The following is a 16269-nucleotide window of genomic DNA, read 5'->3' as shown; positions in this document are numbered from 1 at the left end:
GGCTGGGAGAGTTGGGGGGGTTCAGCCTGGAGAAGAGAAGGCGAAAAAGGGGAGACCTCAGAGCCCCTTCCAGTGCCTAAAGGGGCTCCAGGAGAGCTGGGGAGGGACTCTGGGTCAGGGAGGGGAGCAATGGGATGAGGGGGAATGGTTTTATAATGAAAGAGGGGAGATATAGATTGGATATTAGGAAGAAATTGTTGGCTGTGCGGGTGGTGATCCCCTGGGGCAGGTTGCCCCAAGAAGCTGTGGCTGCCCCATCCCTGGAGGTGTTCAAGGCCAGGTTGGACGGGGCTTGGAGCAACCTGGGCTGGGGGGAGGTGTCCCTGCCCAGGGCAGGGGGTGGCACTGGATGGTCTTCAAGGTCCCTTCCAACCCAAACCATTCTGTGATTCTATGTCAGCAGGCCACAAGGCACAGACCGGGGCAGGGAAAGACCACCTAACTGCACAGCTCAAGAGGAGCAGAGCTCTGCATCAGAGATGAAACAAGAACAAGGAGACCTTGTGCCCCTGTCACCTTCACAGCCCCCTTCCACAAATCCCCACCAGTCCCACACACTTCTTACCACCACCTCTTCCCAAACTATTTATCAATAGGAAATTTTTCTCTCCTCAATGGAATATTAGAGGAGACTAACAGGTTTGAGGACCTTACCCTTGCCTCTTCCCCCCTCCCCAAAAGCAATTTAAAGACCGAGCGAGGCAGGAGCAGGCAAGGCAGCAGGGTCCACTCTAGACAACTGCAGCTTCAGCATCAGCTTCCAAAGGACCAGTTTCCACCTGGTGCCTTTGAGGATGAGTCTATGGAAGGAAAGCAGCCAGCCCTTCGGTGGGCGAGGACCCTGGGCAGGGAGAAGGGGAAGCGAGTAACTGCACCTTTCACCGGCTCTGCTAACAGGCCAGAAAGGTTTCCAAAACATTTACATAGCTGTTTCATCAGCTTTGCATGATTAAGCACGATGCACGCAGACATCCTTCCCTACGCCTCTGGATGTTCGGCTTGGACACAGACCCTGAAGCATTACAAACAGAAAATACACTTTCACTTTTAATGCAGTGCTGAAGCTTTTTCTATCGGCCTCTGCTTTTCTTTTTCTCCAGCTGGACCGTGCTCCCCTTCGCTGCCCGCAAGCTCTGCTGCTTGGATCCCTGCCCGCCTTGGTGCGAGGCTCCACGCAATGTGAAACATGCCCAAAGCCAGCCTTGATCTTCCATCTGGCCTTAAAAAAAGGCTGGTCAATCCACCTCAGTTGAAGGATTGCAGCAGAATCAGGTTTACAAGACTCTGCCGTGTCCAGGAGTACCTTGCCTCCTTCGTACTGCCAGTACAAAGGGTCTCAAGAAGGGACAACACGTGGGACAGCAGGAGCAGACCCCTGCCAGCCAGCGTGTTCCAACACACTTTCTCCGCCAACTTACAACCTGGGGAGTTTCAAGCAAAACAGAGGACCACAAATGTCCTAAAAGTACAGTGGGTCTCGGAGCTTTAAATGTAGGAAACTCATTTACATTGAATAACCAGGTCCAAACTGATTCTGGGTGTAAAGGGGTCCACAAAGGCTGCCTGACTGAGACAGGACACGAAAATCCAGGTGCCTCTCACGTAATTCCAACTACCCTCTTCTGCCTGCAAGAAGCCTGAATCTGCTCAGAACACCTTTTATCTTTGGGAGAAAAAAAACAGTATTCTGAGTCACACAATCCCTGAACTCAAGTGGAGAGAAAGCCGAGTGCTCCGTTGGCGTAAGTGCCCAAACAGAGGGGATTTTTAGTGGGCGATACTCTAAAGTGCCGGAGAGGGCTCACGCCAGGTGCTCTCCCCTTCCTGTTTAGCCAGATCTTTTGGGCTGAAGTGGTACACAGGAATTTAACAGGGCGACACACGCAACGTAAAAATCTCTCGTGGTTATGCAAACGTGGATGCAGCATCTCTACCCTCTGCGTTTAACCAAAGGCTATGAGCCGATGTACTCATTTGTAAAAACCCACTTTGCCTCTCAAGGCTAAACCCCATCCTTTCAAGAAAACAAATAGTAATATTTTTTTAATGCTAATTACAGAAGTCAGAGTAGTCGTATTTTTTCATCTTTGGGAAATGTGCAAACATGCAGCCAAATACCGGAGCAGCTGTGCAACTTGCCAAAGACAGAGCTGTCCCTATACAGCCGTTCTCTTTAGATTGTGCCGTCGCTAATCAATGGGTTGCGACGTGATCAGCTGAAACGAATTGATCCCTGTTAATGCAGCATTTGTCTGGGCTAAGCCCACATCTATCCCCTCCCGTGCTGGCTGCTGAGAGAGCACTAACACGCCGACAATGCGAGCGTAACTTAATGTTGCTTCATGCGACGTATTTCCCAGACTGCCGCGGTGATCTGGACCGCGGTCGCACCGATCCCAAACCCAGGAACACCCTTTCCAGCGCTTCACTTCTGCGGCTTCATCGACGTAAACAAGCAGGCTGAGTGGAAAGTTGGTAACGCAGGATTACGCTGGCTCCAGCAATGTTTATAGGAACCGGCTCCGTAATTTGTTGAAGGATCTGGCACTACAGAAAGCAGGCAGAACCCCAGAGCAGGTTTCTATTCTGCTGCAATTACACCTAATTAAGTAACCTTTAAAACACCCTCAAAGGGGCAGATCTCATTACAGGGAGAAGCAGTGGTCAATTGTGAGATGGCAGTGAGAGCGCTGCATTATTTATTTTGCAAGCGGCGGCACTTATCCAGGGCTGCTGCGCACGTCTTGCGCTCGGAGCCTCTTCAGAAGCTTCAGGAGGAGATGAGTGGGCAGGTTGTGTCTCGTCAAGTCTCTCTTTAAAGGTCCACCACAAGTAACACTTGGCGAAGATGCTTTCTGCAACGTCCATCCCTAACCTCGCGCCCACATCAGTTCACCCGTCCTTGCTGTCACTTCAGTCCCAGGGGCTTCAAACACCGCAGAGCCCTCTGCTATCAGTCTAGTACCTGAAACCAAGAATCGAGACATCTTTCCAAGAAGGAGAAAGAGAAGAAGATTCAGCTTGGTTTACTCTCATCTCTTCCTGCTACAGAAGAAATAATCAAGCCTACTATGTAAGGCAAAAGAGGAATAAGCCTCCCATGTTTCTCCATCGGCCTGCGAGTATTTAAAGAACTGGAATGGGAGAGGGATCGCCCACAAACCAAGGGAGAGAAGCTCCAGCAGCTCAACTGTTTCCTTGAAACAAATTGAGTAAGTTCCCCGAGGGGAACACGCTCCCCTCCTTTCCTACCTGCCCTGGCTGATGATATCCTCACCGTGCAACACGTCCGATTGCCTAACAAATCCTCCTTCCTCCTATTCCTCCAAAACAAAAGCTGTTTGGCATGCCATCAACTTTTTGATGCGTGTCACCTACTTTGGGCAGTTTCTACACCAGCCTTGCACCCAGCCGACTTTGGCCCTGAAGCAGGAGGCAGGATGCTGCTCACCAGCCTCCCCCAGGGTCAGCAGGCTCTTTGCAGGCACAGGAAATACCAGTGGAGAGAGATGTGAATACATAACAAACAGGAGAGAATTCCCTCCCCAGCAAACTATTACTTTCCCTTTTTAGAAGGGGAAGGAAGAAGTCTCCAAGTCAACCCTGAACCGAGATGCAACCCAAAGTTGATGCAGAGGAGCAAGTCTCCTGCATTTCGCGCGCCACGGGCATCGGGAGCGTGCAAAGGCAACGACTTTCCTTCCAACGCTCAAAATTCACCAGGAAGAAGAAAGAGAAGCCAGAATTTGTTTTTAAAGAGCTGGCAGCCAGAAAAGCCGGAGGACCCAGACCCTTCCTGCCCACCCTCGCAAGAAACCAGAACAAATCAGTGCATCCAGGCAGACACTCGGTGCGCGGCGTGGGGCCGAACGGCAGGATGTCTTTGCCAGCCCGCATCACTCCCACTCAGTTGGTTTGGGGTTTTTTTACCTGCTGGTAGAAATCCCTCTGGTTTGTACTACATAACGGGCGTGAGTACAGGACTTTTTTGGACCAACCCTACCAGCTCCAAGGTTTATCTGCAGGCAGACATAATTCCTCTATGCTCACCACGGTGTCAGGAGCCTCGCTTCATCGTATTAAGTGTGTTCTCAAACATCAAGTATGACTATTTTCAAGCTGTCCATCAATTGTTGTCACTGAAGCATAAAAACATATTTAAAGAAACAACTCCAAGGATGGTTTGGAGACATTAAGAGGAACCTAAGTTACACTTCAATGGTTTTATCCAAATTTATTGCATTTGCCTCAAGTGTTCCACATTTCCTGTCACTACCTAAAGGCTCAAAGGTTCCAGCAGCGCCGCCCTACTAGAAACATACTCATTTGTTTAATGAAACTTGTAAAGTTTTCTTCCTCCGCCCTCCAAAACATCGCAGGCTTTGTTCCTAGCTTTTGTTCCTCTAATGACACGGGAAACTCTCGTTCTCACCCTTCCAAACAGACAGCTCAGAGGCAGGAGACCGGATCAAAAGAAAAAAATAAGAGGGAAAGAAAAAAGGTTTAGTGCTAGGTTACTTCTTATATAAAACGCACGCATTAATGTAGGCTGGAGCCACCCTTGGGGGAAGAGCCAAGTGCCACAACCGGTCACCCTGGAGGCTGCAGGCGGGACGACGACGCTGCCGGAGCGCAGAAGAGGGGCAGAAAGCCTACGCAGAATATCACAGCTGATCCCAACAGACAAAAAAGCAACCCGATATAACGTGCTCACACGCTGAAGACAAGGCATTTTGAGATGCTGAACATTTTGCAGTGCTCGGTCTAGTTTCTTGTAAAGTCCCCTGCAACAAACCCCCATAGTTCTGTGACGGGGGCTCTTTGGTTACAGAACGCTGCCTGGGCTTATAAATTCGGGTTTTGCTCCCATTTCCTCCCAACCGGGTTAGAAAACAGCACAACCCCCCCATGACATACTCCAGAATAAATCCACTCACTAGCTCAGGACTCACTTTTGCTAACTCACCCTCTCCAAAATACGATGTACATGCTGTAATCTCTAGAACAAGATCAGAATAACCAGAAACGGGAGAAACCTATTGCTGCCAACGCGCAAAGCAGCAAGCCACGAAAGCAAGGGGCAGCAAGTTGCATCTCTCAACTCGCAAACCCTGGGAATTTGGGGAGCACAAGAAGCTCTTCAGGCCGCAGAGGTGACACCCAGATAAAGGCAAGACACGAGCCTGTCCCTGACCAGGCCGTGAAACGGGAGATATTCCGGTGTGAGAGAACCACCGCGCCTCCCCCAGCCGGGCTGAGCCTGAACCACTGTCAAAACTAAGTTTATCGTAACGCAAACAAGCGTGATTCAAGAGACCAGCAAAGCATAAAGACTCATTTCTTTTCTACAAACTGCTCCAAATTATCTCCCTCCTTTTGGCAACCCTTCGCACAGCCTTCAGAAAGGGCTGTTTGTGCAAAGGCAAGTCCACAAAGCAGACGTGCCAGAGAGGAGGTGGCGGTGGGGGGAATGCCCAGAATGGTTTATAGGCTCAGAAGAAGGAAGAAGAGGCTGAGATGGCACTGCATAGCTTGGGAAGCCCGGGACATCTGGGTGGGATTGTAAGCACTGGGCTCACAAGCCTTGCTACAACAACACACACACCCCCAGGACAATGTTAATGCTTCTCCAGCAGCCACCATGTGCCCGGGTGTCTCACCGTGCCCAGCACCCATCAGCTCCTCCAAGGAGAAGAGCAACAAGAGCCCTGGATTTTGCTCCCCACGCTCCACCAGGGCTTTGCAGGTCTCTGCCAGGCCAGCAGCCCAGTCACCTACCCTTCAGAGGGGGACGTGCCTCTGGGCTTTCAGTCCTACCTCTCCCACCAGCACCCCTCCTTCACCTCTACACCTCTGCCATGCCACCCACACTGCCAGCCTGCCCCCACGATGCCACCAAGGGGTGGATGCTCAAAGTCCAAAAGCAAGTTTCCCATTGCACCCCAAGGTCTCCAAAACCTTCCCATCGCATCCTAAGATCTCCAGCGCCCTCCCGTTGCACCCCAAGGTCTCCAGCATCTCCCTTGGACCTTTCAGGGCAAGGAGCCTCCCACAAGCCTTGCTTCTGCTCCCTGCATCCTTCTGCTCTGCTCCTGCCCAAAGCTCCAAGTAGTCGCTGCATCCATTTAGCAGGCATAGGGGAAATAATCCCAGTAGGATATCCAAATTTTATTTCCCCCGCCCCTCCCGCCCCGGCTGTAATGTCCTCACGCACATAGAGCGAGCAGGGCGAAGAACTGACATTCCCCTGGAAAAAATACGGAATGCGGCCACGCAAAAGGGAGGCAACAGACGCTTTTTAATCCTTCCACAGCCAAAGGTGGCGGTGAAAGCCACACGGTCCTGAGCAGCTTTTAAAGCCAAAGTGGAAGAGAACGTTATTTTCCCATTGGAAGAGTTTCACTTTCAACACAGCTATACCTTCCCCAAGGAGGAGAAGGGCCCCTCAAGCACGCGTTTGCTGGGGACGGCAGAACCACGGAGCAGCCGTGTGGATCCTCGGTCCGGCACCATGCCCTGCGCCCCACCGCAGCAAACGCTCACCACTTGTTTCCTGCTTTTGACTGCTTCTGGCCTCTAAAAACTGTTGGTTTGGGCTCCTTTTACCTCCTGCGCGTGTCGCTCGAGCTGAGTTTCCTATTGGACTCTGGCAAATGGATTTTCCACAGGGCTGACGGCAGTCGGCTCCGCTGAGTCTTGCCAGATTACGTGGCTCCCAGCACCAGGTCCTCACCCTTCAGTTTTACTCCTTCTCAGGGCAGAGGATACGCAGAAACAGCCCGGCAGTCTGCAGACTGAAAACCCCTTCCAGAACCAGCAGTGACTCAAACTCAACATACTGCTACTGGTATTTCACCAAGGGATATTGTAGCAGAAAAGACAGTAGCTCTTTTTTTTTTTTTTTTCCCCTGAAAATCTACGATGCATTATTAAAGAACAACAAATAAAATCAGGAGGCTACCAGGCTGCTCACAACGTAACCTAACAGAGGGACATTCAGCCTGCAAACAAAGCCTGGCCACCACCTGAAACCAACCCCTACAACAGGGACAGCAGCACTGCTCTTCCCCTACAGCACCACGGGACGTCCCTGGAGCTGCCACTGTCCCATAGGATCATAGAATGGTTTGGGTTGGAAGGGACCTTGAAGACCATCCAGTTCCCACCCCCTGCCCTGGGCAGGGACACCTCCCACCAGCCCAGGTTGCTCCAAGCCCCGTCCAACCTGGCCTTGACCCCCTCCAGGGATGGGGCAGCCACAGCTTCTCGGGGCAACCTGCCCCAGGGGCTCACCACCCGCACAGGCAACTATTTCTTCCTCACAGCTCATCTAAATCTCCCCTCTTCCAGTTTAAAGCCATTCCCACTCGTGCTGTCACTCCCTGCCCTTGGAAAAAGTCCCTCCCCAGCTCTCCTGGAGCCCCTTTAGGCATTGGAAGGGGCTCTGAGGGCTCCCCTTTTTGGCCTTCTCTTCTCCAGGCTGAACCCCCCCACCTCTCCCAGCCTGTCCTCCCAGCAGAGCGGCTCCCGCCCTCCCAGCATCTCCGGGGCCTCCTCTGGCCCCGCTCCAACAGCTCCGTGTCCTTCTGCTGTTGGGGGCTCCAGAGCTGGAGCTCCATGCCAGGACCTTGGTGGCCTCTGCAGTGTTGGGGACACACCAGAGCTGGGACCCACACAGGCAACACCAGAACAGGCGTCATTTAAGCAAGCGCTCAAATTCGCATCAAACACCACTGCTGCCTGATTGCTTGCTTCAGCTTAATTAGCCGCCTCAAATAAGATAACACTCAGTGAGCAAATTCTGCAGTTTGGTATCAGTGGTATTTCTATTTCAAGGCTTTTCTGCTTTTACGACACAAAGAGCTGCACGGGGAGATGCAGCACTCAGCGCACACCGAGCACCAAGCTGCCTCCACGCATCTCCCTGCTTTAAGAGCAGTTTTCTCCCATGAGAAGGGGGAAAACCCTGACCAAAGCCCGGGCTAAAAGGAAGCATCGACCCTGGGATGTTCACAGCCGCACGCCAGCGGCGGTGGAGCCCCGTCCCTGACCTACAGCTCGCCGGGGCTCTCACCTCCCCACCTACCATTGAGGAAAACCCCAGCCCAGCCCCAAAACCCCACCAGCAGCGTGCTGCGGAAGTACCTGCTGCCACTTACATCGATTTGGGTTCTGCTTAAACTCACTTTCAGCCTGCGGAGCAAACGCCATCCACTCGAGCTTGGTGGTAGCAGCAATTTGGTAGCAGAAACTGTCCCCGAGGCTGCCCTTGGTTGTGTTTCCTCCTCTTCCCTCCTCCTCCAAAACACATGAAGCCATTAATAACTTACTCTCTGCCCCACACCGACTCCAGCAGAGACTACAGAGAAGGGGAAACCTCATCACAAACCAAAGTTTGACAGAAATTGTCTCTTCTTCCCAAAGTCAGAGCCACGCCGAAAGCCCAAGCTGGCATTTCCACTCCCCCATTACATCTTGGGGGCTATTCCTTGGGCTTGGATGTTTTGGGTTCCACAAACAAGGTTCATGCCAGGCACCACCGATATTAACTGCGACCCCACCACACGCATACGGAAGATGAGGTCCCTTTGAGCCTGTAAGCATTCCAGGATCTTCCTGCTATCAAACACACACACAAAGATAATAAGAGTGATTTTTATGCTTTATGAAATCCACCGCTGTGTTCGCTTAAAGTCCTGAGTCCACCAGGAAGCCTCAGACCCGGACCTACAGCTCAGCGGCACGCATCAGCCTTCGGCAGCATCCCACGCGTGCTTCGCCATCGTCACGCAGCCCCGTTGCCTCCACCCGCGTCACCAGCCACACACAGGCCACCATGGCCCCGCTGCCACCAGCAACGCTACGGCGCGGGCCTCCTCTAGGCAGAAGCTTCCTCTTAAAAGATTCATTCGAAAGTGGAAATGAAAGACGCAAAGTTTTTAAAGCGGAAAAATGAAGGCTGAGAGGAGCTTCGCGGGGGTCTGCCAGACGACTAGAGAAGCAGGAGTGTCTCTCGCAGGCTTGGATGGGCTAGTTAAGCCAACAGCTGTACTGCAGATGTTGCGAAAAAAGCACTGTCAGGAGAGCAGCTCCGGGCAGCTTAATGCAGCACCAAGAGTACGCACTACAGTCCGAGAGGAGGTGGAAATGCTTTCGGCACGTGGGAGCGGCAAGAGTCACTGGAAGTCCGAAACGCAGAGTTCCCCCAAGGACAAATTCGCTGCCTGTGTCGGCAGGCGCACTTCGCGCTGTGAACACAGAGGCGAGATCTCCAATGGCCACTTAAGCCCATTCGGCCCCGTGAACGCGCCTTCCTGCCGAAGCGACGGGCTCGGACCCTGTGAGTAAGACGGCATTTTAAGCTTCAAGTTGTCAGAGGTCCCTTTGTGCCGCGGCCCTAACCGGCACCGCACTCCCCTGACCGCAGCACACCAGATAAAACGTGCCACCGGTGAAGCAGTGCTGCTGGAGAAGCTCATCAAAACCAGTCTGGCAGCGTTGTACCCATGTTTTCCACGGGTGTTTGAATTTAAGCAAACAAGGAGAGGGAAGGGCTGGAGTTGCTCACTCCAGGCTCATGTGGAAGAACCCATCCTGTGCCCTAAGACCAGAAACCCAAGCAGGATTTCGGAAGGATGGAGCCAGGCAAGAGAGATAAGGAAAGCCATGGTCCATCCCAGATGGTCCCAGCAGCTTTCCAGTGCTGGGAACCCGATGGTCCCAGGGGAGAAGGTGAGCAGAGGGTGGCCCAGCAGATCACCCTGCCCAAGCAGAGCCAGAGGCTGCAGCTAATGGGAAATCAAAAGCCAGAAGGGAAAAAAATAAAACAAAAAAAGCCTCCGAGTTCAAAGAGGATCTGGTCTGACAACAAGCGGCAAACGAAAGTCAAAACAAGAATAAAATTGAGAGAAATGATGTAGGCAATTGTTGTAATGACTATCAATTACTGGCTGTATTGAGCTACATAATGATATAAGCCAACTCCGAAACGCTTTGAGAGCGCTCAGTTATACGCAATACCAGGTCGAAACGACTCTGAAAGAGCCGAATCACCGCGTTGCTGATGCAGTAGCACATTCCAGTCAGTTAATTAGGATGACCCCAATCCAATTTTTATTAGTCACAGCCTTAGACAATATCCTGCTCCCGAGAAGGCAGAAAGCCTCTCGTGCATCCGCCTCTATCTTACAGAGGGAAATCCCGCACCGCTTGGCAAACGTTAAACAGAACTTTGGAAGAATTTTTATTGCATAAAAACAAACAACCAACCAACCCACCCCAGGAAAAAGCCCTCGCAAACATTTTTAATAAATAATTTAAAAAAAAAAAAAAACCAACAAACCAACCCTGAAAACCTTTAGATGGGGTTCTTTACCCCAGCCAGGGCTCCTGACCCAGCCTTCGGCAGTGCTCACCCAGTACAAACTGGCCTGACAGCTGGGGATTACTGGGTGCCACATCCACAGCCCGCTTCCCTGGCAGTCCCGCATTTGCCTCCTCGCCCGCAGCATTCGCCAGCTCTACAAAGGTGGCACTCATGGGTTTTTTTCCCTCTTTTTTTTCTGGGAAGCGGAGGGGAGAACGCTTCTTTATTCGCAGAAATGATCTCAAATTCCAGAGACACACATCTTAACTTTTATCCAAATCTGTAATTAAAATAAAGCAACACCCCGCTAAGCAATAGCTGCATTCTCAAGCTGAAGGAGAAAAAAAAAAAAAGAAGAAAAAAAGGTTTTCTCAAATAAACTAGTAGCTGGGATAAAATTACCGTCGCCACCCTCCTCCCAGCCCGTGCAGACAAACCATGCCTTTGAGTATTCACGGTCCTGCCAGACTCCGTCCAGCCCGGATAAGCCGTCAATCTGATTACGGCTGCAAATGTTAAGTATGAAGCGTATCATCGAAAAGATCTGTTTGTGGTATGATACGCTCCCAACCCTTCCCAGCTGCTCCGAGAAGGGACGCCTTCGAGAAGCTTAAAGCCAAAGCTTAGCAGGAGAAGCAAAAACCCGGGAGCGCGGAAATCGCGCCTTTCGTGGAGTCTTTGGGACGTTTACAAATGAATAAACTTCTTTGCAAATTCCATTTTCAGCTAAGCGGCAACCACCTCGCCCAGAATACATCGCATGAAATATGTTGGCTCGGGAGCTTTTTCCTCTCAGAGGGAGAAAGAAAAACTCTCATCTTGGAGCTCCCACAGAATACAGATGTGTTATTAACGGCGATAAATTTGATGATTCTATAAAAGATGCTTTGAAGAGGCAGAGCGAGCGCTGCGCTCTGCTCCCAGCCAAGCCAGTCCCGGTATTTGAGGTGAGGAAGGGCTCACGTCTGACCCAGCGAAATAAAAAAAACAAGAGAGCTTTGCCACGAGTTTCTATGGCGAAAAACTGGGCCCTTGGTCAAAGCAAGCAAAATATTTTAGATCCGCTCCTTTTCCAAAACACACATCCACGTGAGCCGCGTCCGCAGGCACGCTCAAATTATTATACACCCACAGTTTCACCCTCACCGCAATCCCAGCTCCGCTCCCAGCAACAGACACCAAAGTTAAACAGCAATTAAAAGCTCCGGAAGGTGCAGCAGCAGCAACACCGTTGGAGGCAATTTAAGCTTCACTCACATTTACGTGGCCTGAAAATCCACGCAGGACACTTTTAGAAATCTCTTTAGAGGCAAAGCCCAGTGTTTCCTCTGCTCAAAGGATGTAAGAACCCTCAAAAAATTAAAAAAACGCCCCAAAAACTGAGGTTTCTTCTTGACAGAGGTTCAAACTATTAGATTTCACAGGGAAGTGGGAGAAGACTAAGGGGAATGGGGAGGGCGTCCAAGATCAGATGCAATGTCAGCAGCTCCAAGAGAAGGCTACGCTGGAGGTAAGGAGCATTTGATCCAGGGTCTGTGCGCAATTCCCAAGGGATCCATCAGAGGTGAGCAGGAAAAAGAAGCCTGGATACACCGGCGGACCAGGGAGCCGCTAAAAAGTTGCGGTTTCACACTACGCAGACTTCATTCCAGAAAGTAATAGCCAAATCTTGCAGATTGTTCTGTTTAAAGATAAAAAATGAACCCCACGATTCTCTGCAGCCCATCTGGGGTGACACTTGCTACCCCCAAAACGCGATTCCTTCTGCAGCACCCAGCTCAGGGTGGGCATCTCATTACACCAAGCTGAAAAGGTCAGAAAAGCACAACAAACCTGGGAAAAAACAGCAAAACCATCCCGCCGGGAAAAGGGTAAAGCTGAATGCGGAGAGCTCAGTTGAGGATAGCTGACGTGGGGGCAGAGGAAGGCTGCAGTCAAGGACAGAGATTTGGAGGATGTAAGTGTAAAGGACAGCAAAACAAACAAAGCTTTAACTGATCATCAAAAGGAAAAAAAAAAAAAAAGAGAAGCTGAAGGTGTCTGTCAGAGGACGGAGGGCAGAGATGCCGTAGAGCTTGGAGCCTTTGAAAATAGGTTAGACAAACTCTGAGACTTCTCTTAATTGAGCAAAGGCAGTGAGATCATGCAGTGCGAGAGGCTTTTCCACCTCCAATTGTCTTCTAGATGAAAAGAGAAAAAAGAAAAGAAAAACCAACCCAACCCAAGATGCTTCTCCTCAGGCCTAACAAACACTGGGTTCAGCGCCGCCCCGCCACGACCCTGCGTTTCTAGCTGGTACCAAATCTAGTGCGAAAAGGCTGGGCCTCTGTCACCGCAATCGGACAGACACAGTGCAAACTGTCCAATGGGCGACACAAATTATGTATGCATTGCTTTAAAAACATCACACAGTGGCCTTCGGTTCTGTATAACCCACAGAACCACAAGATACAACCTCCCTCGCTTTACAAGGTGACAGAAGAGTCACGTCAAGTGTGCCTCTACCTCCCAACTCGACTTCCAAACCGACCTTCCTCCTCCAGTCATCGGGGCCAGTCATCGGCAGCCCCTTCTGCCGCTGCTGCACGCACAGCGCCTCTGAGGGAGCATCAGATCCCCGGTGGAAGGCGGCGATAACGGGGAGAGAACGGAGACAATAAAAATATAACACTCTTAGTGAGCAGTAGTGAGGGGTCCAGACAGTTTTGCACGGAGTCAAGCCATCCTCAAGACCTGTCCTCCCACCAGTACATCTTCTTTACAAGTCCACAGAGCATGTAACGGGTCCCAGCAAGCCCAGTAAGCTTTTCAAGCGGCAGACAGTCTGCGTTTGACAGTCACATGGCTCTGTCTTCTCTGCTCAAGGCTAAGCCTATCCAGGGGTGTCACCCCCAGCCGCTGGGACCTCAGCGTCATCCTCTCCTCTGAAGGCAACAGCCTCAGCCCCTAACTACTGTCATCATTTCAGAGAAGAACAAACCAACTGCCTTTAGGTTTCCACGTCTTCTATCTCTTCTAGTCCGTACCAGCACTTCACTGCCAATACCACAGCCATATGAAGCTCTTGAGGACAGTCTCTCAACAACCCAAGCTACTTAAAACAAACAAAACCAAAACAGACCAACCCCACTACCTCCCCAGTTTTTCTACCCATGGTTTTCATTGTGCAGAGAAATAAAAAATAATAATAATAATTAAAAAAAAAAATAATCACAACAGACATTCACAACCATGTCATTTTTATGGAATAAATGCCAGTTGGGCTCTTTCCTTTGACATTTAGCTAATAATTGTTTCAGCCAAATAATCCGACAGCACTGAGCTCAGTAGCCCGTAAACGCCTCTGGTGTTTTAGTGAACGCTAAAGACAACACTCGCTGCTCTCCGGCTCCCCAGTACATGTGGTTATACACACACAAACGCTTTCCTTAACCCTTCAACCCTCTCCGAACCCTCAGATGAATCAGCTGGCTGCGATGACTTGCTGTGCCTAAATTTAGCAGTTTGTTCCACCACCCTGTGCGTACCTTCCACGCATCCACCCCTGTGGGCAGAGCCGGGAGGAAGGTTGGGGAGAAGAAGAGGCAGCAGGTACCTCCTCCTCTTGCTAGGAGACAGGGACAGCAAGAGGACTGGAATTTGCTCATTAACTCCCTGCTGATTGCTACCCGATACCTTCATCGGCCATCAAACCCTGGCACCTCTCCTGCAAGCATCCCAGTTCCAGTCCTACTACAACCTTTCGAAGTCTCCTTTTAGTAATCGTAACACTATTTTTTTTTTTTCACCTGAGCCGGATTTCCATTTTTCAAAAGACCTGTTTTTTTGGCCCAAGTTACACCTGCTTACAACAAAATAGGTGAAGAAACTTCCCCAGAACTCCTCCCTTTATTACTCTGTGCACCTGCTGGGAGCTTACAGACCTCATCACCAACCCCTCCTCTTTCGCCTTCTGGCCTTTCTAAGCTGCAGGCTCACAACAAGTCCCCTTGCGCGCAGTGGTGTCACAAACATGACTCTCTCTTCTGGCATGCCTCTGCAAAAGGTCCTAGGCTGTGTCCCTGGGGTGCCCATTACCTGTTGGCTCAGCCGTTGTCACATCAACCTCACCAGGGTGTTCAGCACTTGCTGTACTGAGAGACGATTGTTCTGCACACCAAGCGCTAGCTATACAAGTCTCTTGTGAAGATACACATATCTAAAAAAGCATAATGTATTTTTCAGCATGGACAGCATTACTGGTACCCGCGCTCAGTGGGAAGGAACAAGAAACTTTAAAGGGACAGCCAGGCAAGAAGCCTGCAGACATCCACTTTAAGCTGGGACCGTATGAACCGACAGCTTTTAGTGGCACAAAAGCTCCCTGGACGCCCTGCGTTATTTAGGAGAGACCTCGACAGTTCGCAACCACTCCCCAGGCCAAGATCTCCAAGCACTTTACAGGCTTACTGTCGCGCCTTTGAAGCGCTGGCACAATTCCCATGTCAGAATCAAGGCACAAGGCGATTGCACGGGGCCAGAGCGGCAGGTCTGGGCTCAGCCGCACAGGCTGCCGGCGCTCCCAAACGCCGGACCCACCTGCCAGGCACACACAGTCTGCCGGCCCTTATTTCCCACGTACTCAGGCTGCTCCGTGCCAAATGCGCAGGGAGAGGCATGCTACGGTGAAGGGTCCTCCAGTAAGCCCCCACCGTGCCCCGAGACGACGGCCATCGCGCTCAGGGTCTGTGAGCCTCCGCAGAGCGACTCGCACCCCGACGTGAATGGACCGACTGCTTCTGCTTTTTCTGCCGGCAACAGGGGACACACACAAACACAGCGGCACAGAGCGCCTGGACCACAGCAGGAAAACGCAAGTCAGAGGCTTTATGTTGAATAAAGCTTTTCTCACCCGGCAGATGCGGGAGCGCGTTGCCGAGATGATCCCGTAACTCCCCCCGCCGTGCCATGACACTACCCGGTTAATCAGGCAACGAGGCAGTAAGCGATGCCGTCTCCACACACAGTGTCCATTACCAGCAACCAACTGACAAAGAAGTTACATATTTCCACTGTATAGAGGTGCTTTCTAAAAGAAATGCCTCTATTTTATCTTTAAGAGGTGTCTATACCATGAGGACAGAGATAAAAAAAACCCTCCTCCACCAAAACACTCCACACACGATGATTTGCTTTGTCATGCCACTTTAATGCATGCACAGCAGCTACAGCTAGAGAATTAAAGCAGATCTCCTGGGTGAGCACATAGAAACTTCATTAACAATACCTGTACACCTTAAAAAATAAACCTATTTTCTTGTAGCAACGCCAGCACAGGCCAAGGTACAAAAACATCAACAAATTCATTTCCATCCCCTGGCACGCTGCTAGAGCTCTCTCCATTTTGGGTCATACCAGGCAGCTTCAAATTACATCGCATCTGATCTGCTGCAAGGAAACACAACCTCACCGTGGCACAAAGCAGCAGAAAGAAGGAGATGAAAAAAAAAAAAGCGCATTCAGGATGGTCAAGCCTGTAACAAGCGAGCTCCTGCGTGCTCAGCGCGGTGCCAGCAAGCCCCCGCAGGGACCCGCAGCGGCGAGCTGAGATGGGCACAGAGCAGCTTGGGGTGCCGGGATGTGGCTGCTGGTCCCTTCCTTACACCCGGGAGCTGCTCAGACAAACCTAAATGTGTTACCGATGGAGAACAAAGAGAAGGGATGCGGGCTGCCAGCGGCGCTCCCGGGATGCTCCATTCCCACCGGATCGGGACCGGGAAAACGCCAGTTCCAGCTTCGCCTGGTTCCATCCATACCTCCTACATCCATTCCAGCCCATGAGTGCCCTTCACCCGGGTCGACCCAGACGCCGGCGACGTAGACGCTGCCTTTGCCGGTGTTAAAAGGCTCTTCCCGTGGCTGCC

General features: G+C 51.2%; 1 protein-coding gene across 1 annotated transcript in view; it reads right to left on the bottom strand.

Annotated features, from left to right (window-relative positions):
• RAB11FIP3 (RAB11 family interacting protein 3 (class II)) overlaps positions 1-8838 on the bottom strand; it is a 74202-nt gene extending 65364 nt beyond the window's left edge. Inside the window, exon 1 of the mRNA XM_009881973.1 lies at positions 8770-8838. Coding sequence (XP_009880275.1) covers positions 8770-8838 — 69 coding nt within the window. The remainder of the gene's footprint in view (positions 1-8769) is intronic.
• Positions 8839-16269: the final 7431 nt, after the last annotated feature.

This window comes from Charadrius vociferus, unplaced genomic scaffold, assembly GCF_000708025.1.
Source record: "Charadrius vociferus isolate BGI_N301 unplaced genomic scaffold, ASM70802v2 scaffold593, whole genome shotgun sequence".
In the NCBI taxonomy this organism is placed as follows: domain Eukaryota; kingdom Metazoa; phylum Chordata; class Aves; order Charadriiformes; family Charadriidae; genus Charadrius; species Charadrius vociferus.
The sequence above is the reverse complement of the archived record's forward strand: the minus strand, read 5'-3'. Positions and strand labels throughout refer to the sequence as shown.